We start from the raw sequence: 24,277 nt of genomic DNA, 5'->3' as shown, positions 1-24,277 counted from the left end.
ATACTAATGGACCGCGGCCGATTTAAAGGCTACCACCTAGCAAGTGTGGTGTCTGGCGGTGACACCACATTCTTCCCCCATAAATCGGCGGACGGTTGTGGCATAAGGATTCTGCCCGCCGTGGGGAGGACCCCATGTTGACGTATGCGACAAGGTGGGGAGCCTAACAACAGGCGAGGCTGTGCCACCCGCACCCTGCCATTCGGACCGAGGGGAGCTAGGAAACGCCTGAAAACCTGCTCCGGGGTGCACGCCAACATGCAATGTATGCGCCCGCAGAGAGACAGGAGGGGCCAAAGGGTCGACCTCCATCGGGCTGGGTCACCCGACGGGCGAAGACGACATATGGTCCGGAGCGGGCAAGAGTTCCATGTCGGAGGACAACTGGTCACGGGAAGCAATCGGCAGCACATGACCCAGGAAGGCGCCCGGCGGTTGCAGCGACGCGTCCACTGCGGGCATCGCTGGCGGGAGAACAGGTGGCGGCGGCAGCCTGTCGCCATGGGCCAAAATGGTAGGCAGTGTCGGTAACACCTGGGGCTGAGGCGAGCCAGTAGATGGGTCCCCAGGGCGCTGACCGGACGGCACCATCGCTGAAAGCAGATGGGGAGCGGCAGATCCCATGCGATGACAGAGGCACAGCTGATTGAGATGCCGACGCACCTCACCAGAGGCCCCCAAAACCAGATACATAGCGCGGCCGAGGCATCGAAGAATGCGCCCTTTGAGCCAATGCCGTGAACCTCGATAGTTGCAGTAGTAGACAACGTCGCCTGGAGGCAAAAGCAGGTGGCTGCCGCTGCACAGGAACCTGATGCGGCGGATGTAGCAAAGACTTCAAGGTTCGATAAGGGTGACCGTGGAGCAACTCAGCCGACGAGCGACCATCTCAGGGCTGAGAGTGATACGAGGACAAAAAGAGCAATAACGCATCCTCCCAAGAATGCGACTCTCTCAACTTCAACATCTGTGATTTGAAAGTCCTGACCAATCATTCAGCGGCACCGTTTGACTGTGGCGAAAACGGCGCGGACGTCAGATGTTGAATACCATTGGCCTTGCAGAATGACTGAAATTCTGCGGACATGAATTGTGGGCCATTGTCAGAAACAATAGTCTGTGGAAGACCTTCAATGCAAAAGATAGCGGATAACGCTTGGATGGTGGCAGATGACGTCGTGGAAGACATCCAGACAACAAAAGGAAAATTACTGAATGAATCTACCACAACCAACCATCGAGTATTCCAGAATGGACCAGCCAAATCGATGTGTAAGTGTTGCCAAGGGGAAGTGGCTTTTGGCCATGCAAAGAATTTCCGCGGTGGTGCTGATTGTTGTTCTGCACACACCATGCAAGAAGAGCACATATTCGTAATCGCGGCATTGATTCCGATCCAAGTACAGTGCTGACGAGCAAGTTGTTTTGTTCTCACTAGACCCCAATGTCCTTGATGGAGAAGCTGTAAGACAGAGGACTGTAACGAACGTGGGACCACGACCCTGGACTGATCATTATCAGAACGCAACAGCAAAACACCACGTCGTACAAAAAGTCTCTCCTTGTGAGCAAAAAATCGGCGAACCAACGGATCCCCGATCCATGACTTTGACAAGGGCCATTGAGTAGCAACGAAACGCAGAACGGTAGCAAGGACAGGGTTGGCAGCTGTGGCTGTAGCTACACGACGAAAATCAATCGGAAACGATTCGACCACGTCATCGTTTTCCGAATCAATGAACATGCAAGCAAGTTCGGAGGAATCGAATGCTCTATCCTCAGCAACAGGGCAAACGGGGCAACGCATCGGCGTTTCCGTGCTTAGCAGTGGACTGATACAAGATATCGTAGCGGTACTGCGAGAGGAAAATAGACCAGCGAATGAATTTCTGCACTGTACGTGGAGGTACAGGCTTCGTCGGATGAAGAAGCGATGTCAAAGGTTTGTGGTCTGTGATGATGGTAAAGTGACGACCATACAAGAAATCATGAAACTTTGTAACACCAAATACGAGAGCCAATGCTTCTATCTCGATCTGTGAATAATTTCTTTGCGCAGACGAGAGCAATTTGGACGCAAAGGCAATAGGGCGATCGTGCGAACCATCTTTGTGCGCAAGCACAGCACCGATCCCGAAATCTGATGCATCCACCATCAACAAAAGGGGCTTCTGGGGATCGAATGGCGTAAGGCAAGTATTGGAAATCAACGCCGATTTCAACTGGCGAAAGGCGCCTTCGCATTCTGTTGTCCAGATGAACGGAACACCTTTATGGCGTAAGCGATGAAGTGGAGCTGAAATTGAAGAGGCGTGTGGGATATAACAGTTATAATAATTAATTTTTCCCAGCACACTCTGTAGCTGCTTCAAATTCTGCGGCGAAGGCAAGTCTTGTATGGCACGGAGGTGCTCTGGACTGGGATGTATGCCTTGGGCATTGAGTACGTCCCAGATAGGGTAAGTCACATGCAAAAAACACACATTTGTCCTTCCGCAAGTAAAGACCATTTTGTTGCAAGACCTGAAATAAAGTTCTGAGATTGGCTAAATGTTCTTCTTCCGTCTTTCCGGAGATCACAATATCATCCAGATAGTTCGCTGCAGTAGGGACCGATGCACAAACAGTTTGTAGATATTGCTGAAACAATGCAGGGGCGGATGCACAGCCGAATGGCAGTCGTTTGAATCGATACAAACCAAGATGTGTGTTAACCACCAAAACGCGCTCGGATTCTTCGTCCACTGGTATTTGCAAGTACGAGTCCACGAGGTCTAACTTTGAAAAATATTGACCCGAGCACAGTTTGTCAAAAATATCTTCTGGGCAGGGTAAAGGAAAAGTTGCAGTCACTAGTTGTGGATTCACTGTTGCCTTGAAGTCCACACAAAGTCTCAAGGTTTTTGCAAAATTACTAAGGGTGATGCCCAGAGAGAAGCCTGCACACATTCAATTACATCTTGTGATTCCAAATCGTGTAATGTTTTTGTGACCTCATCACGCAATGCGTGGGGAACATTGCGCGCTCTGAAATATTTTGGTTGTGAGTTTACTTTCAGTTCCAAATGTGCTCTATAGTTCTTAGCGCAACTGAGGCCCGGTGCAAAAATGTCTGCAAATTCTTCACATAGACGAGAAACACTGGCTGAAGGCACAGTCTGGTTCACTGATAGGACCTGATTTACTATAGACAAGTTAAACAACTGAAATAAATCGAAACCAAACTAGTTCACTGCAGCAGAAGGACGTAAAATGACACAAGTTTTGTTTGTTCCTTGTATGTTGCAAGAAGGCTGCACTGTGCTAACACAGGGATATGCTGACCGGAATAGCTAGTAAGCTTAACATTTGCAGCATGCAACGGAGGTGTGCCCAGCTGTTTGTACGTGTCTTGATTGATCAGTGAAACTGCAGCTCTGGTATCGAGCTGGAATGGTATCACTTTGTTGTTAATGTCCAAGTCCACAAAAAGTTTATTGTCCTGCTGACGACAAGAGCGACTGTCTCTTGCAACGGGACCTGACACTGGTACAAAATCACTTGTGACTTGACGGGAGTTCCTGCGATGTCGATGCACACTATTTGTGGGACGAACACAGTCACTTTGAGAGAGAGGGGCACTGGGCGGAGTGGCATGAACTATATGAATTTCCATGGGTGAAGTGTCGCGAGCCTGAATGTCCTTGGTTTGATTCCAATTCCGGTGCGAAGCAAAGGACCTGGAATGGTTTTGAGCTTTTTCTGGCAAACACTTTGAACATGTCCTTTTTTATTACAGTAAAAGCAAATAGCTTGGCGTGACGGGCAATTCTCACGGGAATGTCTAGTAGCACACCGCGGGCATGATTTTAGCACTGCATTTGCTTGCCGGCACGGTACACGTGGCTGAGAGCCAGGCGGCTTTGGCGCGGCCGGGTGCGAGGACTGTTTACTGTTCCGTGCAGCTCGCCCGGCAGGCCGGTTAACCTGACACACGGGTGGCGAAGTTTCAAATGATTCTTGAGCAAAATCAAGTGTGTCCTGCCGATCCAATATGTCCATCACTTGTTGAAGGGAGGGATTGACTAGTTTCAAAATCTGTTCCCGTGTACGAACATCAGAAATGTTCTGTGCAATTGCATCACGCACCATAGTATCTGAATAAGGGAGTCCACATTGACATTCAAAAGCACAATCCCTAGTAAGGCCTTGCGAGGTTGCAACCCACTCCCTATTAGTCTGACCTGCCGTATGTTTTTTACAAAAGAAGGTATACCGTTTGGCAACTACATTGATTGATTCTTTGAAATATTCATCTAATGCAGACAAAATTTCGTCAGAGGACAGAGTTGCTACGTCGCGTCGGGGAAATAATTTGACTATCACACGGTACGTGGTCACCCCGATGGAGGATAATAAGAAAGCTGCTGCTCGTTACCTTGAATTCTGTAGGCGGCGAGATGGAATCCAAATTGATGTGACCACTCCATCCAGCTTTCCAGTGCAGCATCAAAAGGATGAAAAGTTGGTGCAACTGCGTGTTGTGGCTGCATTAGCGGTGGAGCGGCGGCTGCCGCATCGTTTTGCATTGCACGTTGACCCTGGACAAGCTGTCCAAAGGCATCCAGTAAGGCCTGCGTCTGCTGATTCTGTAAGCGATAAAATTCGGACAGTACATCTGGCGATGGTGGCGAAGCCATTACACAAGGAAATCAGGGCAGTATAGTTACGAACGTGATCCCATCCTCATCGCCAAATGTTGTGGGTTGGCAGGAGAGCCAACACCGCTATGAGAGGAAGCCGAAAGGCATGCGTTTTAGCTCACGCAGGCTGGTGTGAGTTCTGGAACAGGTCAAGGAAATTAGACTAGCAAAAAAGGACGTAGCTGTGGAATACTTAACTTTAATCCATAAATGGTGAACATCGCTCTTGACGGTACATGTATTACAGCATCAATAGTAACTGGTAATGGCGCCTTGCTACGTCGTAGCAAATTACGTAGCTGAAGGCTATGCTAACTATTGTCTCGGTAAATGAGAGCGTACTTTGTCAGTGAACCATCATTAGCAAAGTCGGTTGTACCACTGGGGCGAGTGCTAGGAAGTCTCTCTAGACCTGCCGTGTGGCGGCGTTCGGTCTGCAATCACTGATAGTGGCGACACGTGGGTCTGACGTATACTAACGGACCGCGGCCGATTTAAAGGCTACCACCTAGCAAGTGTGGTGTCTGGCAGTGACACCACAGAAGTTTCTAGTTCCCCAAAAACACAGAAATATGCTAATTTCTGATTGGCAGGGAAATATTGCATCCAATCAAAAAGCAGCATCAAACCCACTGAATCCCGCACATTTTTTACAGAACCAAAGAAAGTTTGTCACTGGATCAGAATAGTAAATTACCGTAATTAAATTTTGAAAACCCACAAATATGTAATTAGTTCCTTCTTAACAAAACTACTTTTCTGAAATTATAATCTCATTTCCCCAGTACCATAAACTGATGGAAGTAGTTCATAATAGATTCATGGGTGCAAATGACTAACACACACATCATTCTCGAACAGTCCTCACATGACTTGTTACTTCAAAATATAGTATAAAAACTTCACATAAGACAGTATTCCACATTCACACCTTCTTTCACTCTCACAGCAAAATGCAATAATAATAGTACTTAATAAGCTAAAAGAAAATCAAACAAACAAAATCAGAAATAAAATTACCAGTAACCTGACTGCATCCCCACAAGTGTCTGTAAGCTAGTAACCTATATCATTAAATGGCATAGAAACTTCAAACACTCTAACCATCCAATGCCACCTATCATGTGCATGCCTGCTTACAGACCTCCCATCTCCATAGGGACAAAGTACTGGTGCTACGTCTCAACCTGAGTTGTCTCACTGGCATGCAACTTAAAACTAGCGTCTTGTACAGATTTTACATTTGTTCTTATATTACTAATCTCACTATTTATTATTGTCTAAAAATTTTCACCTGCACTTCTGTGGTATATTTGTGATAAGCAGTATTAACTTCCAATTCATTAGTGATTTGATCTAATACCTCTTATTCCCCTGCAGCACATGCCTTACTCCCTTCGTCAAGATCAGTACCCACTTCATCTGTGACTTGTATTTTGGTATGTACTCACTATTCCAATCCCATCTTACACATAGCAGACTCCTTCACAATCCCTCACTTTGCTTCCTTGGACAAATTTGACACTTTCAGTTTAACACTGGCACTGGCTTGTTCATTACCTTGTTTAATATCTGTAGTAATTCCCTTTCAAAACTCCGGTAAAGTTGCAATCAATGACAGCACTAAGACATTCTTCTCTGCTTCCGGGACTGCAGCAATCATATGATTCACAACTGACTGATTTACTTTGAGTAACTTCAGTCTCCACAGAGCTTGAATTGCTCAAGTTTATTATCAACCCCTCTTTCCAGTCTGTCTCCATTAACTCCACACTACTTGACCCTACTTTGCTTTCATCAGTAAGTAAGACCTTCCCTGAATGCTTGTTTGGACTGTGACACTTGATATTACATAGCTCTCTCTTTATAAAATCCCTGTCTACCTCCTCTTCAGCGTCATCCTTAATCTTCCTCTCAATGCTAGCTTTATCTTCGCCTGCCATTCTATTTTGTAATCTTAAAAAGCTGCTCAACAGTTGGTATAAGACTTTGTGACTTAGTTTTCGATGTCTTCTTTGGTGCATCACCTACTGCTGCCAGCACACCTGCTAGACTGACTGCTTTTCTGCCTACTGCCAAACTGCTGAACTGTATTTCTGTTACATATTTCTTATTTTCTGATGACTAATTAGTCATTTATAACCTAGTGTAGTCAGCCTCCACAACATCTTGACCTGTAACCTACCTATCTTTACCTGCAGTCAACTGCTCATGCATTGTTCATCACACTGCAAATTCTATACCTCAACAAAATCATAAGGCTAATGCTGTGAACTGAAGGTTTGCCACTACTAAAGAAAGTAACAAAGTTATTATAAAAATTACATAAATTCTTCAGATGCATTGGCCTCTGTGAAAGCTTTTTTACAATGCGTTTGCAAACCACATGACTTCCGTACTGTGTGACTCTGTGACTCGTTATGATGGCAGCCATTTGGTTTGCTCCTATCTGTGACGCTTGCCCACTGGTAGAATGATCCATCCAATTCAAAGTTGTAATAAATCTTGTCGCATTTAAGCTAATACCAATGGCACCTTCGCTAGTATAATGCTCTTACTGCCATGCAGGTCATCCCTACAAAGGAATGACATGAAACTACCCAGTCTTGCCTCACTAATCTCCCAAAATTTCAAATTAGTAGTTATTGAAACCAGTAAGTTATTGTCAGTCATTTCTTGACCACAAATGAGAAGTACAGCAGCAGGAGCAATGGTAATAGCTGACTTGCCATGTCCGGTGGAATCCATTTTGTTGCACAGAATAAGCTTTGCTAAATAAAATACATTCATCTATGCCACTGTCTTCAATACAGCCCAAAGCAAACTTTTGATTCACTATTATAAAATTGCACAAACTATGTGCAAGTGACTGCATACACTTGGATTGATTGTTTGAGCAAAACACAAAGTTTATTAGGGAGATTTAGACTAGTGACACTGACACCCTTCTGTCGCAATTTCCACCAGAACTCCATTTCCCAACAGTGGTATTCCTGCATGCTTTCCTCTTTCTGCACCACTTTGATGTCAACCATCACCTTTTATGTCAAACTGAACATGCTTAAGTTTGACTCACTACTATTGACTTTCTAGCAGTTGAAATACAGAATTATGAATTATGCTTTTATCTAATTTTTGCCACTACTCCCTAGCTTACCTTAACTGTTTTCTTGACTGGAGGGTGATGGTAGGACCAGTCCACCTTTGCCAATGTTTAGGGGTGTCTGTCTATAGATACTATATTTTAGTTTTTGTTTCCCTCCACTGTGGCTGTGTTCCTCTGCCTCCTGGCTCATGCAAGCCATTGCAACCTCACACTGACATCCTATTTGGTTCACTCCAGAAACCTATGGACTGCTACCCCACAATCCATGCTGATTTGTCTCACACCACATTGTTCACACACCAATGACATTTACTTCTACCATAATCAATTACTCTTATGTACCAACATAACAGATTAAAAGTTACACTAAGCTGGAATGTGGGCATTCATACTCATCACATTGCCACATTTCAAAGTGGCCCTACTATTGTAATGTTTTGATATTATCACCTCTGTGATAGGGGAGCAGCATAGTGCCACATCACAGATGCACACAGTTGTTTGGTTATGATCTTGGTTGTTGCCTGACAGGTATAGCATGTTCATCTAGCTATTGACATGGAGACAAGCAAAGAATAACAGAGAGGTGTGGTTTATTTTCTGGTGGATGAGGATGCGGGAGTGTGTGAAATTCAGCATTGCCTGTCCACTCTGTATGGTAAACACTGAATGTCTCTGATGTGTGTGCACAAGTGGCAGAGAAGTTTTTGGGTTGGGCACACATCACTGCAAGACAATCTGTTCACAGGACAGGCCCATCAAGCCATTACCCTTGATGTGATGGGGTGAATTGGTGGCCTTATCCAGAGAAACTGACATATTGTGGAGGATGAAATTCACGTTCCGTTCAGCATTAGCCATTGCTCTGTGCATTCTATCATCAAAGACCACTTGTGTTGCCACAAAATTTGTGTATAGTGAATGTCACATCACCTGAAGGAGGGACAAAAGATGGACAAAATCGCGGCAAGCTTGAGTCATCTGCTGCGGTACCACAAGGAAGGGTATGCATTTCTGTCCTGTATCATCACAGTGGATGAAATGTGGTGCCATCAATTTCAGCCCTAGGGCAAATAGCAAAGCCAACAGAGGAAACATCCCACATCTCACCCACCAAAGTAATAAAGCTCTTCACAAACGTTCTGATAAGGTCACGGTGACCTTATTCTTCCACTGTGGGCTCCTCTGTCAAGTTCCTCAAGCATGGAGCCACAATCAACACACAATGCTATAAAGAGGGTTTGAAAAAACTGTGACATGCCATAAAGTCAAAGTACCCCTTATTGTTGTCACATGGAATCATCCTGTTGCGTGATAATGACCAACCCCACACTACAAACTGGATGAAGGCTACACTTCAGCAATTTAGGTGGGAAACATTGCAACATCCTCTGTGCCATCTGAATCTTTCGCCATGTGGTTTTCACATCTCTTTTGTCCTGAAGAAAGACATACATGGGTGTTGGTCTTAGTCAGATGAGGAAGTGCAAGAGTGAGAGTGGTTGTAGATCTTTCAGTGGCTGTCTACATTCCACAAAACAGGAAATGATCATCTCATCTCCCAGTGGGATAAATGCCTTAATGTGTGTAGTGATTACTTTTGAATCAAACAATTCCATCGCCCCATTGTGGTGGGTATTCAGTTTTCATTTGACTACCCCTTACGCAAGCATGTTGTTAAATTTATTGTATTCCTATCATTACTTGTAGCATGGAGGGTAATTTACTGAAATATTTATAAAACTAGAAGAATTAAATGGCCAGGCCGATTTAGATTTAAGAAATAATTTTGAATGAAGTACCAAGATAAAAATTAGTAAAGATGAATTGTCTAAGGAGTCTATCCAGAAAAAGGAAGAGATTGACACTAAAATTTCCAAACTGCAACCAGCCATAAGTACTTTAAAACCGGAGTTACATACAGACATGAAAAATCAATGTGACTTATGTGAAATATGGTCTGTGAGCAATTTTGTGACAATCTTGAAACAAATGAAATAATTTACAGAATGGGAATTAACAATGTTCAATCTCCATGAGGAAATTTCAGCCACCCAACTAAGTTTGAACGTATTAGAGGAGACTAAGGATTCAAATGTGATGATGAATCCTCACTCTAGTCTTACTAGTTTGGAGGAACAAATAAATAAGTTAGTTGAGCAGAAGGTGCAAGACACAATTAATTCTGCAGGTGATTTAGTTAAAAATGAAGGGGAATTTCAAAGATTCTGTAAGGAAGTGGAGAAAACAAAAGAAGATTAAAGCAGAAACCAGGTTAAGAAAATAATGAATTATCAGGAGATTTAATAGGAGGACTCAAACTGAGAAATGGGATGAGGTTGTCATAACAATTTCCTAAATTTAAACCATAAAGGTGGGATGATTCTAAGAAAATGAATACTGCACTTAGGTACCTGGTAAGTGATGCAGCTGAATAGGTAATTGCTCATTGAGAAGAGTTCAAATGTTGGGATAATTTCCAGGAAATACTAAAAAATAGATATTGATCAAAAAGCACACAAGAAAAGTTAAACAAAAATTTCACCTTTTTACGTGAAATTAAAAGAAGACAGAAGACATATCTGAAGTGGAATGTCAACAACTTTGTGCATATATTAACAAAATGAGATGTGAGGGTCAATTGGTGTATCCAGAAATGCTTTTTTGGATAGTTTTTTGATATTACTGGCACATAGGAATAATATTTAAATACCATAGATCTCAGGGAAGTCTACAATCTTTGCAGGTTTGGTGGATTGATGACTGCCAAGTTCCAAGCTAAGTGCTTCAGTCTTTCCTATTTTGTTTTCTTCATAGCAGTTTCTCATACTCTTACATTCCTATCAACTATAAATGAAGTTTCCTTGTACTGTCCTATCATAATAACATAAACTACACTTAAGATGAAGAGAATTAGAATCACAGAAATGATTATTATGTCAAAGACTGATATGAACTGCCATATATGTAAAATTATATTAATTAGTAAGTAATTGTTAATTACATTTACTGACCATCTTTGATTACAAGTAGCTGATTGTTTATTGATGTTTATGATGTTATAAGTTGATCCACACTGGAATCATCAAGTGGAGCATCAAGATCATTATGCTAATGAGCAATTAAACTACCTTCTCACAGTTGAATACTGCACGAGCGGTCAGTAAATATAGATTCTTGACAATAATAGTCTGAGAAAGACAATATAGTCTTGACTAAGTTCTTGAATGGAATCTTAAAGATTGTTCAAATGGATTTGTATATGTGCATCACCATGCATAAATTCAAGAAAATATAGAAAGCCTTGGGAGAGCCAGTCCTGACAAAACTCTACCATCTGGTGAGCAAGATGTATGAGACAGGCGAAATTCCCTCAGACTTCACGAAGAATATAATAATTCCAATCCCAAAGAAAGCAGGTGTTGATAGATGTGAAAATTACGAAACTATCAGTTTAATAAGTCACAGCTGCAAAATACTAACACAAATTCTTCACAGACGAATGGAAAAACTGGTAGAAGCCGACCTCGAGGAAGATCAGTTTGGATTCCGTAGAAATGTTGGAACATGTGAGACAATACTGAGCCTACGACTTATCTTAGAAGAAAGATTAAGGAAAGGCAAACCTACGTTTGTACCATTTGTAGACTTAGAGAAATCTTTTGACAATGTTGACTGGAATACTCTCTTTCAAATTCTGAAGGTGGCAGGGGTAAAATACAGGGAGCGAAAGGCTATTAACAATTTGTACAGAAAGCAGATGGCAGTTATAAGAGCCGAGGGACATCAAAGGGAAGCAGTGGTTGGGAAGGGAGTGAGACAGGGTTGTAGCCTCTCCCCGATGCTATTCAATCTATATATTGAGGAAGCAGTGAAGGAAACAAAAGAAAAGTTTGGAATAGGTATTAAAATCCATGGAGAAGAAATAAAAACTTTGAGGTTCGCCGATGACATTGTAATTCTGTCAGAGACAGCAAAGGACTTGGAAGAGCAGTTGAACGGAATGGACAGTGTCTTGAAAGGAGAGTATAAGATGAACATCAACAAAAGCAAAACAAGGATAATGGAATGTAGTCGAATTAAGTCAGGTGATGCTGAGGGAATTAGATTAGGAAATGAGACACTTAAAGTCATAAAGGAGTTTTGCTATTTGGGGAGCATAATAACTGATGATGGTCGAAGAAGAGAGGATATAAAATGTAGACTGTCAATGGCAAGGAAAGCGTTTCTGAAGAAGAGAAATTTGTTATCATTGAGTATAGATTTAAGTGTCAGTAAGTCGTTTCTGAAAGTAATTCTATGGAGTGTAGCCATGTATGGAAGTGAAACATGGACAATAAATAGTTTAGACAAGAAGAGAATAGAAGCTTTTGAAATGTGGTGCTACAGAAGAATGATGAAGATTAGATGGATAGATCACATAACTAATGAGGAGGTATTGAATAGAATTGGGGAGAAGAGGAGTTTGTGGCACAATTTGACCAGAAGAAGGGATCGGTTGGTAGGACATGTCCTGAGGCATCAAGAGATCACCAATTTAGTACTGGAGGGCAACGTGGAGGGTAAAAATTGTAGAGGGAGACCAAGAGATGAATACACTAAGCAGATTCAGAAGGATGTAGGCTGCAGTAGGCACTGGGTGATGAAGAAGCTTGCACGGGATAGAGTAGCATGGAGAGCTGCATCAAACCAGTCTCAGGACTGAAGATCACAACAACAATAACAACAATATAGAAAGCATCATACAGAAATAGAAATTTCAAAGAATGTTCCACAATTAAATAAAAAAATCAAGATATTATTTCGTATGTTTTTTAGTAGGGGATTTCATACTTTTTCTTTCCTTATACAAATGTTATGGTTGGCTTTGTAGCACTTTTTGTGGAGAAAGTAAACAGCCAACTCCAACCCTGTAAATGATATTACCTGTCTAGCAATTCACACAGGTAAGCATACATCTAAGCTGACCATGTTCTATTGCAAATCACATTTTTTGTATATGTTGTTACTCACTCTCCATTGACTTGCAATAAGGGGGGGCAGCTTAGGGTCACTTTCCAGGGCCTGTATGGGTGAAGCCGGGGAAGTATGTTCAGTAAGGTATGTCGATCATTTTCATCCTCTTGCTCCTCAGAAAATGTGTCAGGGAGGGAATCACGGAGTGGGGGGGTGACATGGGAATCAGTCTTTGCGGTCTGTCTTCTACCCTTCATAGGTACCAACACTCCTAGTCTTATTTTTCCTTTGTTCCTTCTCTAACAGAAGTACTGGCTTTAGCCTCCTTCTAACCATATTCACTAGTTTCTACCACAGAAACCATCTTTAATTCCATTTCACAGAATTATATACAAACCTATTTTTCACAGGAATGGCCAAGGAAGGGAAAAAGACATTCTGACGTTTATAAGTATGAAACGCATATGGTAGGAAGTCATATAAATTTTTGTCTCAAAGATACAGAGCATAAGTTAACAGAACCCTTATTTCAATGTCCTGCATGTTAGCAAGTCACATTAACTGGCAGAAAGGAAGGGAATTGCATAAATTACCTGAATTTAGTTATGGCACGCTAACATCGAGACAAAATGGTTGCAAACTGCCTAGCAGTGTAATGAGAGTGATGCAGCAGATGAGTCAAATGATATATGACAGTATAACCATCCACCCAGAACACTGACAGAGAAACATAGGTGAAACTTTTCCTAGATCAGGAGGAGCAAGGAAATGGTCATTTTTAAATAGATTTAATAGATCAGGTGAAGTCATACCCACAAAGGGAAATTTTTTCAAGTAGATGAGTAGAGAAGTAGTGATGTAGTGTATCTTGTATGAATTGTGTATTGGAGGAAAAGGTTAGGTGTACCCAGGGAAGGGAGGACGTACACTGACATTAGGTGGACCCATAGAAGGGAGACCTATACCATGTTAGAGGGATACATTTTGACAGGAACAATACCACTGTAAAGACTGTAAGTGGTTGAGAAGTATCTTCCTGTAGAAGGAGATGTCTAAGCAATTCTTACAGAAATAAGATACAGTAGTGAATTTTGTTTCCTATTTGATCTCCAAACTAGTAAAGTAAGAAAGGTTTACCTTGATCATGTGGATTAGAGAAAGAAATGTGTCCATACATGTCTGAACACAGAAGCAGATATCAGAGCTTTGCGAGTGATGATACAAAGTTGTGATTACCCCACTGTATGAAGCTCCCTGGATATGATGAAGAAATGTTTATTTAATAGAAATGTAAGTGGTCTATATATAAGTTCTGGTAAATCATAGCATTAAGTCAATGATTGCTTCATTAAACATAAAAAGGCAACATAGAAGATTTAATATAAAGTAGACAATTAAAATGTAGATTTTTTTAATTTCTCTCATATGTGTATTCTAGTATACCACAAAGGCATTGATGGGACAATTAAATAACCAAGTTGAAGTGGCACCTATTGATTGTTTAAATATCTGCAAGCAAACAATTCATCTTATCATAAGTAGTAAAGTAAAATGGAGATTTTTCACAAATAATTAATCACATTATCTTATAAAAATAAAACAAAGCTCAACGAGCTCAACAGCTATAAGTCACGTGGAGTGGATGAGACATTTGTGGAACTTTGGAAATATGCAGCAGAATCAGTAAAAATATCATTATACCAATGCATAGCAAAAATCTGGTACAAAGAACATTGGACTACAACTGTAATCCATGTGTTAAACAAAACAGGAGACAAATCAAATCCAGGCAGCTATTGAGGAATTTCCCTTTTGACTATTGCATATAAAGGCATGGCAAGAATTCTGTACAATCATTGTAAAAATCAACTTGAACTGGAACTAGGAAAATAGCAAGGAGGATTTAGACATTAGGAAAACTGCCTAGAGCCAATAATTATTTTGAAATTGGTAATGGATTACTGCAAAAGAAGACAAAAATAGTAAGTCGTAACCTTTGTGGACTTCAAAAAAGCTTATGATTGTATCCACAGATCTTCAATGACGAAGATACTAAGGAATTTGTGTCACCATGTCAGATTAACAAAAATTTCAAATGCTCAGAGGAGACTTATCTCAGATATTTACAATTAAAATGTGGTTAGGACAGAGAAACAGTTTATCACCATCACTTTTCAGCTGGACTCTGGAGTACATGATTACGGAATAGTATAAAGAAAATCCTCAAAACATAATGACTGGAACCAAGAAAGATGAAATAAGCTTAAATTGCTTGGGATACACAGATGACTTAGCATTACTAACTAATAACATTCAAGAAGTCAAAAAAAAGCCTACAAATTATAACAGATCAGAAACATCCTGGCAGTTAAAACTGTGTGCCCGACCGAGACTCGACCTTTGCCTTTTGCGGGCAAGTGCTCTACCATCTGAGCTACCGAAGCACGACTCACACCCAGTACTCACAGCTTTACTTCTGCCAGTACCTCGTCTCCTACCTTCCAAATTTTACAGAAGCTCTCCTGCAAACTTTGCAGAACTAGCACTCCTGAAAGATAGGATATATAACAGATCAACTAGTAATCATCTACATAATAGTAGGAGAGTAAAAATAGAGGAACAATTTAAGTACTAGAAGAAATTAAAAAATGCAACTTGGATGAGAAACCTGTATGGCAAAAAATACCTAACAAAATGATAGAAGCTCAAAAATTGACATGGTCTACATACAGTAAAAAAGTCTGTCAATTAAAACTAAATTAAAACATTACTGGATGATAGTTTAATGAGAGGTGACATATGAAGGTCACCCACTTTTCAAAGTCACCCAGAAAAATTGAATCCACAAAATCTTAAAAATAGAGAGAAGACTAGCTAGAATATGTGTATATAAGAAATATTGAAAAGATGGACAATGGTGGATAGTGCCAAATGAAGTGGTGTTTAGTGAACTGGAGCCCATTACAGATACTATAGGGAAAAAAATCTCATTTTTGGTCATGTTACAAGGACACCAGAAACCAGATTATAGAGAAACATTGGAACATGAAGCAACAAGTAGGATAGATGAAGGAAACCAGGAAGGATATGAAAGAGCTAGAACTAACCCTGAATGATTCGCTACAAAGAAACAGAGTGGGGAGAGTCACGTGGGGCACACAACAGCTGCCGCCAGTCAATGTAAATCCACGGCCACCTGCCGGAATATCACTCACGAATTATTACTGTGACAAATGAAACAAATAAAGGAGAATGTACACGTGCCACATAATTTTATTAGCTTAGTGTATGCCTCTACATTCGTATTAATTTGTGAACTGCTACACAATAAAAGGTCTCACTGAAGTGTGGGATTCTCTGTTATCTTGTACTTTTTGCCCTTTACAATTGCGTCTATGTTCGGAGGAATTGTTCTTGTGCATCGTAGGTGCAGCGTGCAGTTTAAATTTCGATCAGACAATGCGTTTCTCAGGCATGTCTTGTTACATTTCATTGCAGAGAACAGTTATTCACAAAAATATGTGGAACCAAACATTGATATTATTGTAGCCGCCAGTTTGTGCAAATGAGGAAATCTATCCTGAGGGAAGTGTCTGTAAAATTCCAAAATGTTTTTCTTGTTCTGAAATTTGTCTCTGTATTCTCTGTCACACTGAAGGTCAATAATTTCTAGTTGCAGCTCAGGATGAATCTCTTCAGTATTCGCTGAATATGAAGAGGAGAACAGATCAGAATCACTGTCTAGTGCTGTCAGATCTTGAAAGTGTTGATCAAATTCTTCCTTAACGGCAACTAAACTAAGTGAATAACGTTCACAGTCTTTGTGAACATCTTGCATGGATGATAATTTAGGAAAATGTGCTAGATTTCCTGTTTCCAGCTGACTCACCCAAAGTGTCAATTTCATTTTAAAAGCTCGTATTCGATCTATGAAATGAGTAATTAGCAGATCTTTACCTTGTAGTGAAATTTTCAAAGCATTCAGATGGCGAGTTAAATCTGCTAAGAACGCGAGATCACATTTCCATGAAGGCTCTTTCAATTCAGGAACACACATGTTATTTATTTCCATGAACATATTTATCTCATCTAATAGGCAAAAATTCGATTTAATAATTCGCTACGACTAAGCCAGCGGACCTCGCTGTAATAAGGCAGGCTACCATACTGGCTTTCTACAACCTCAAGAAAGCTTTTAAATTGTCTGTGTTGTAGCCCATGCTTACTTATATAATTTGTTGTACAAACAACAACACTCATCACATTTTTTTGGGTGATACTCTTTGCACATAAGTTTTCCTGGTGGATCACACAGTGAATGCCCCTTGATTTCATTCAGCACGGTCAGTTTTTCCATTTTCTCCTTCAACAGCGCAACGAAACCTAATTTTTTCCCTATCATCACTGGTGCACTGTCTGTAGACACTGAAACTAAAGAATTCCATGACAATCCTATATTTTCAACACTTTCTTCAACACTACTTAAAATATCACCTCCGGTTGTAGTGTTCTTCATGGCTACTACATCGAGGAGCTCCTTCCTCACCTGAAGATCTCTATTAACACCTCTAATAAATATGGAAAGCTGTGCTGTTCCAGTGATATCAACACTTTTGTCCAGATATAGAGAATACGCCATAAAATCTTTATAGATATTTGCAAGCTGGCTCTGGACGTCGTCTGCCATGTCCTGTATGCAACGCATAATGGTCATGTCAGATAATGGCACAATTCGAAACTGTTCAACTTGAGATGGACACAAATGTTCTGCTGCAACTACCAAACATCTTTTATTAAATTGCCATCAGTGAAGGGGCGCAGGAATTTTGCTAAAAACAAAGCAATTTTGTAGCTCACTCTGAGAGCTGCCTCAGTTGATTTTTCTTCGTCATTCAGATCTTCTTCGGATAGCTTCCTTTTAAGTTTAATAACTTTCTGTGCAAGATATGGTCCATCACATTTTCCACTTCTGTAGTCTTTCGCATGGTACGACAATTTAGTGTCGCTGCAAATTAAATTTCCTAAAAGAATTCAGCGTTTTGTGACATACTGAACATTTTGCAACACCATCTTTTTCTGTAAACAGATACAATTCCTCCCAATGGGGGTTGAACTGCGAAAGCATGGTGGGGGTTACACAACGGCGACTTGACATGATTCTTAACCAGCGAAGTGACTGTTATAGCTGATCGTAGTACTTTTAACATTACACAGCCGGTGCGAATTCAATAGGCACACTGCGGTCCTATTAATATGTGCACGCGCATTTCCCCTCCGTCACTACTCTGTGACCTTGCACCTGCTCGCGAGCACGTGCCTGAGCATACGCGAGTACTCGCGCTCAAAACCGGCCAGTTGTTAAGCCCTGCCTTAAACGATGAAAGATGACCATCATGTTTAATATTTTTTTAAATTATCAATTAAATTTCAGACAGCATATTGTGGGAGAAATAGTCTATTAATACATGCAGGTAATACACGGGGTAGATGAGTGCAGCATATCTACAAGACTCTATGACAAGTTTAGTGTCTCCACTTGCTGTGTGTCATGGTTTGGCGGTGTGTTGCAGTCTTTGCAGTAGTGATGTCATAGAAGTGAAGACAAAAGATATTATCCATTCTGTGACATTTTGGTTTGTCAATATGTATTCATGCTGTGCATTCTAATGAGGCCAGACATCCGTAATTCAAGCAGTTGTAATACGACTGTATTATACATTTATGACAGAAGATATCTCTCAATATATAAGGGGAATTTAATAGATTTATAATTGAAAGAAGAAATTTTCTTGATCAAAAATGTACAGGGTGTTTCAAAAATGACCGGTATATTTGAAACGGCAATAAAAACTAAACGAGCAGTGATAGAAATACACCGTTTGTTGCAATATGCTTGAGACAACAGTAAATTTTCAGGCAGACAAACTTTCGAAATTACAGTAGTTACAATTTTCAACAACAGATCGCGCTGCAGTCTGGGAAACACTATAGTACAATATTTTCCACATATCCACCACGCGTAGCAATAATATGGCATAGTCTCTGAATGAAATTACCCGAAACCTTTGACAACGTGTCTGGCGGAATGGCTTCACATGCAGATGAGATGTACTGCTTAAGCTGTTCAATTGTTTCTGGATTCTGGCGGTACACCTGGTCTTTCAAGTGTCCCCACAGAAAGAAGTCACAGGGGTTCATGTCTGGCAAATAGGGAGGCCAATCCACACCGCCTCCTGTATGTTTCGGATAGCCCAAAGCAATCACACGATCATTGAAATATTCATCCAGGAAATTAAAGACGTCGGCCGTGCGATGTGGCTGGGCACCATCTTGCATAAACCACGAGGTGTTCGCAGTGTCGTCTAAGGCAGTTTGTACCGCCACAAATTCACGAAGAATGTCCAGATAGCGTGATGCAGTAATCGTTTCGGATCTGAAAAATGGGCCAATGATTCCTTTGGAAGAAATGGCGGCCCAGACCAGTACTTTTTGAGGATGCAGGGACGATGGGACTGCAACATGAGGCTTTTCGGTTCCCCATATGCGCCAGTTCTGTTTATTGACGAAGCCGTCCAGGTAAAAATAAGCTTCGTCAGTAAACCAAATGCTGCCCACATGCATATCGCCGTCATCAATCCTGTGCACTATATCGTTAGCGAATGTCTCTCATGCAGCAATGGTAGCGGCGCTGAGGGGTTGCCGCGTTTGGATTTTGTATGGATAGAGGTGTAAACTCTGGCGCATGAAACGATACGTGGACGTTGGCGTCATTTGGACCACAGCTGCAACACGGCGAACGGAAACCCGAGGCCGCTGTTGGATCACCTGCTGCACTAGCTGCGCGTTGCCCTCTGTGGTTGCCGTACGCGGTCGCCCTACCTTTCCAGCACGTTCATCCGTCACGTTCCCAATCCGTTGAAATTTAGCAAACTGATCCTTTATTGTATCGCTTTTCGGTCCTTTGGTTACATTAAACCTCCATTGAAAACTTCGTCTTGTAGCAACAACACTGTGTTCTAGGTGGTGGAATTCCAACACCAGAAAAATCCTCTGTTCTAAGGAATAAACCATGTTGTCTACAGCACACTTGCACGTTGTGAACAGCACACACTTACAGCAGAAAGACGACGTACAGAATGGCGCACCCACAGACTGCGTTGTCTTCTATATCTTTCACATCACTTGCAGCGCCATCTGTTGTTGAAAATTGTAACTACTGTAATTTCGAAAGTATGTCCACCTGAAAATGTACTGTTGTCCCAAGCATATTGCAACAAATGGTGTATTTCTATCGCTGCTCGTTTAGTTTTTATTGCCGTTTCAAATATACCAGTCATTTTTGAAACACCCTGTAGGTTTGACAAAGATTCCAGTTTTCTTTCAGCCTCAAGCACTGAAGATACTGCAGAGAACATTAAGTCCATTAAGAAGCACTTTATTCAGATCTGATCAGTAGGTGTGAATCATAATTACTTCATGGCATAGGTGTGCATATGAACTCTGTTACCTACAGTTTACTGTACAACTGCAGAAAAGTGGGTTATGGGCACAAGACACACCAAAAATTTACATGATCATTTCTTTGGGAAAGAAAGTATATGAGACAGTTTCATTGAAAACATCATTAATTCAAGTATTCCCTTGGATTCTGAGTTTTCAGATACATTTTGTTCTGTAGAGAAGGGCAGTTAACCAACATTTGGTATCATTAACTGTCATGTTTTTCATTCATTCTCTTCTCCAATGTTATAAACATTGTTCCCTCTCTCTGCTCTGTTTCCTGTCACGTTCTCATTTCCTCTCTCCATTAGTACAAGACAAAAAAGCTACTGAGATTACAGTACCTGTGCAGGCAAGTTTGATGATGATAGTTGTGAGGAGCAAAGTACCTATATTTTCTGCTTTGTACTGTGGTTAAAACTAATATGCAAGGCTAATGATTGCTTAAATGTTTACATAATCGAAATTGTAATATCTTTATGATTTAAGATATGGAAAGCAATAGTGTATTTTGTTACAATATTCTTAATAATTCACATATGATTGCATCAATATGGAAAGGCTCAGAAGTGAAGCTATGGCTGCTATTTCACTGTGGTATTTTCAAACATTATTCTTGATGTATGGTTCCATAGCCACAAAAATTTCTTAAAATTAGTCGTCATTAGCTTGTGACCACAGAATCTTTATTGAAGTGCATTATCTGCCAGTTTCAGTAATCATGTTGTTTTCACGGACAAATTGAATTGTAGCGCATTGATATGTTAGACAGCATTGTTTGACAGTGCAGTTTTTGGGGTCAGCTTTTGTTCCAAAGGCTTTCAACTTCTGGTGACTGAGGTGTACAGTGAGAAGATGAGTGGGAGAAGCATGCAGAAAAGGTGATGGGTTATGTTCTATACTTGCTTCTCCAGCAAAAAATCCTTACCTCATTTTCACACAATTTTAAATGCTTAAGAAATAGTGAGTTTTTAAGGAACATAAATGTGTCTTTGCTATGCACATGTTTTGAACATATTTTTCAGTAGAGACTGGGAAGTTAGTTGATGCATATTTTGTGTTTTGTTATTTAAGATTATTCAATTATTGTTTAGTTATTTTGTTCTGTTTGAATTGCAGAGTTCCTAACCATCTTTTTACTATTCTTTATAATGAAGTTCCCCTTTTACTGCTTTGTTATCAACATAATACACTCACCTCTTTTTATCCTTTATTGTTTCTTTGCAGTTACTCCTATGCCAAATGTCAGCAAAGTGAGACTTGGTGACTGGTCAAATGGAGAAGCTTACTTGACAGACATGATACAGGTATCTTTAATGTATTCACAGTCCATTAATAAATACCACCAGACACAAAAATTTTGTTCTGAAAGCAACACTGTTACTTAGTTAATTTCAAATAAATGTGACATGATGAAAGTGAAGGACACAGTGATCCATTTGTGTAAAATTAAGAGATTCACTATCTTTTTTTAAAAGTTTGAGCTCATTTTGATCTATATGATTGTTATTAGATATGCCTTGAAAATGCATATTTAGAAATATCTGATGATGATCAGAAAGACTGAAGCCATTATTAGTGATCAGAGATGGTTTTAAAAACTCAAAACATGTCAGAGATGGGTTTAAATTCTTCTAACACTTTATTTCCAACTGAGTCAAGTTGCATTATTTTGTAGCAATGTCTTCAACAGATCTCATAGAAGGAATTTTGAGAAAAAGGGGAAAAATATACATAAATTATTACTAATTTTTATTCTTCCTCTTTTTTCTTGAGTTGATCACTTAGTACTACATAAAAGTAGCAATTGTTGGTCTTTCTTTCAGTCTGCTATTGTTTCACGTACAACAAGAGTGTGTTTCCTTTGATTCATCCATGTCTGTTGTTTGGTTATTCTTCTTCCTTGTCATATCCTGAATATTTCTGTATCTCCGGAGAGCTTTGTGTGATGTCTCATTCTGTTGCCTAATTGTATAATTTGTCAGTGCTGAGAGGAACATCAATGTAGGTCTAAAAATTAGTTTTTGACTTTTGAGTTGCTTTGTGTATTTGTGGTTATTCCACATTCACAGAGATGTAAAAATAGGATTTTTTCCAGCAGTTTCTGATCTGATTTTGGTAACCCATTTTGAAAGTTACTGTCATTAGCAGGTTGCTTTCAGATTTAGAAGAAGTATCAGTTATGTCTCTTGTTGAAAGATACAACTTTAATGTTACACTTGCTGATGTAGGTCACTTAGTAGTGTTTCTTTCAGATTCACTGGAGGAGTTAATACTTATGTGAACTTCAAATAATTTGCAGTTGACTTATGAGTGTTAATGATTTATTTCCACATATTACATTACATTAATTCTTGCATGTATAGGTACATCAGATTTCCTAATAAATGAAGCATGGAATACTAAACTAAGTTGAAAATCAAAGAATAACACAACACATAGAATTTTACACATCTTGGAATACTTTTGCATATAGCCACTATGCTTCTCATCGTGGTGTGATGCTCTACATGACCCCTGCCTCCATCCCCCCTACCCATTGTCAACAGTATCTGAGGTTAAATTGGACATGATGTCCATACATCTTGTCACTGTCTTAGGGAAACCAAATATTTTACTATTGAATTTGGTGGTACCAATTTTTCATCAGAGAACTGCACTCAGTGACACTTTCTTCATTACAGCACCCATTTCTTGTTTTATCTTGTCAGCATCCTGTTGGATGTGTATAATTTCAGGTACTGCATCATTATCTTTGACAGTCGTGGGGCTGGTCATCTTCGTTGCATATCGTTGTATATCGTAGATGACAGGTTTCATTCTTTTAATGGTACAGTGGTAGGCAAACCCCTGAAGTCTATCTTAAAAGTATTGTTACTTCTACCAATCACTTTATATGGCCCTTTGTATGATAGCTGCAATGGCTTGTGCACCGTGTCATTCCATACAAATACATGGTTGCAGTTGGAGAGGTCTTTGAATATGCACAGGTGTCATTCAATTTGCTCTCTAGGTGTCACTGGCTAGAGTTGTCAGATGTGTAATCTTAATTTCCCGACAAACTCTGACACATCAACCTCATCATCCATCACATTATGCTTGAACTCCCTGGTAGGTGTACACTAATTCAGCAACTGTTGCCTCCAAGTCACTCTTAAGTGATGTATGGAGACCAAGGAGCTCAATGGGTAATGTCTCCATCCAATTTTGTGTAGCATGACACCAAAGGGCTGACATGAGTTGGCGATGCAGGTGTTCCACTATTCCGTTTGCTGCCAGATGATAAGTACTAGTACAAATGCACCTAGTGTCCTACAAACTGGCCAATGCTTTGAGTAGGTGAGCCTCACATTGGCTTCCTTGATCTGTTGTAATGTATATCAGTCCACCAAACCAGGTGAGTCATTCACGGAAAAGCAGTTTTGCTACCATCTCAGTTGTAATGTCTTTCATAGGGAAAGCTTCAGGCCATCTCGAAAATCGATCCTCGACCATGAGGCAATAGCTGTAGCCTTCTGATACTGGAAGGGGCCCCACAACGTGTTGGTGTTATTCTCTGATTTTCATCTTGGTTTAGTTTTTCATGCTTCATGTATTAGGGAATATGACACAACTACACATGGGAGTATTAATGTCATGTAATATGTGGAGATAAATCATCAACCTCCAGAAGTTAATCACCTGTTTTTGTGACTCCAATGTGATCTCATTTTCCTGGCATTCCATGCAGTTTCTGACAAATGTCCTACAATCTGCATCCATTCCTGATCAGAAAAACCTCTCTTTGAGTAATTTTACCGTATCCCAGACCCTGGGATGAGCCAGGTTATGCAGTGATGTAACTGCTTGTGATCAAAACTGATGAGGTATGTATGGTCATACTTTTGTGCCAGACATATCACAGTACAGTACGGCATTTGTTTCTGATACAGGTATGCATTGTAACTTTAATCCTGCAGGGTTATCCAGTAACATGCATAGCTCATCATCATGCTGATGGGATTGAGCTAGGACCTTGTAATCAATTGCAGTG

General features: G+C 40.5%; 1 protein-coding gene across 1 annotated transcript in view; it reads left to right on the top strand.

Annotated features, from left to right (window-relative positions):
* Positions 1–24,277, top strand: part of LOC124798525 (lysosomal acid glucosylceramidase-like) — a 248,710-nt gene that overhangs the window by 201,794 nt on the left and 22,639 nt on the right. The window contains exon 9 of the mRNA XM_047261971.1: positions 21,472–21,551. Coding sequence (XP_047117927.1) covers positions 21,472–21,551 — 80 coding nt within the window. The remainder of the gene's footprint in view (positions 1–21,471; positions 21,552–24,277) is intronic.

Source organism: Schistocerca piceifrons, chromosome 5, assembly GCF_021461385.2.
Source record: "Schistocerca piceifrons isolate TAMUIC-IGC-003096 chromosome 5, iqSchPice1.1, whole genome shotgun sequence".
Classification (NCBI taxonomy): domain Eukaryota; kingdom Metazoa; phylum Arthropoda; class Insecta; order Orthoptera; family Acrididae; genus Schistocerca; species Schistocerca piceifrons.
The sequence above is the reverse complement of the archived record's forward strand: the minus strand, read 5'-3'. Positions and strand labels throughout refer to the sequence as shown.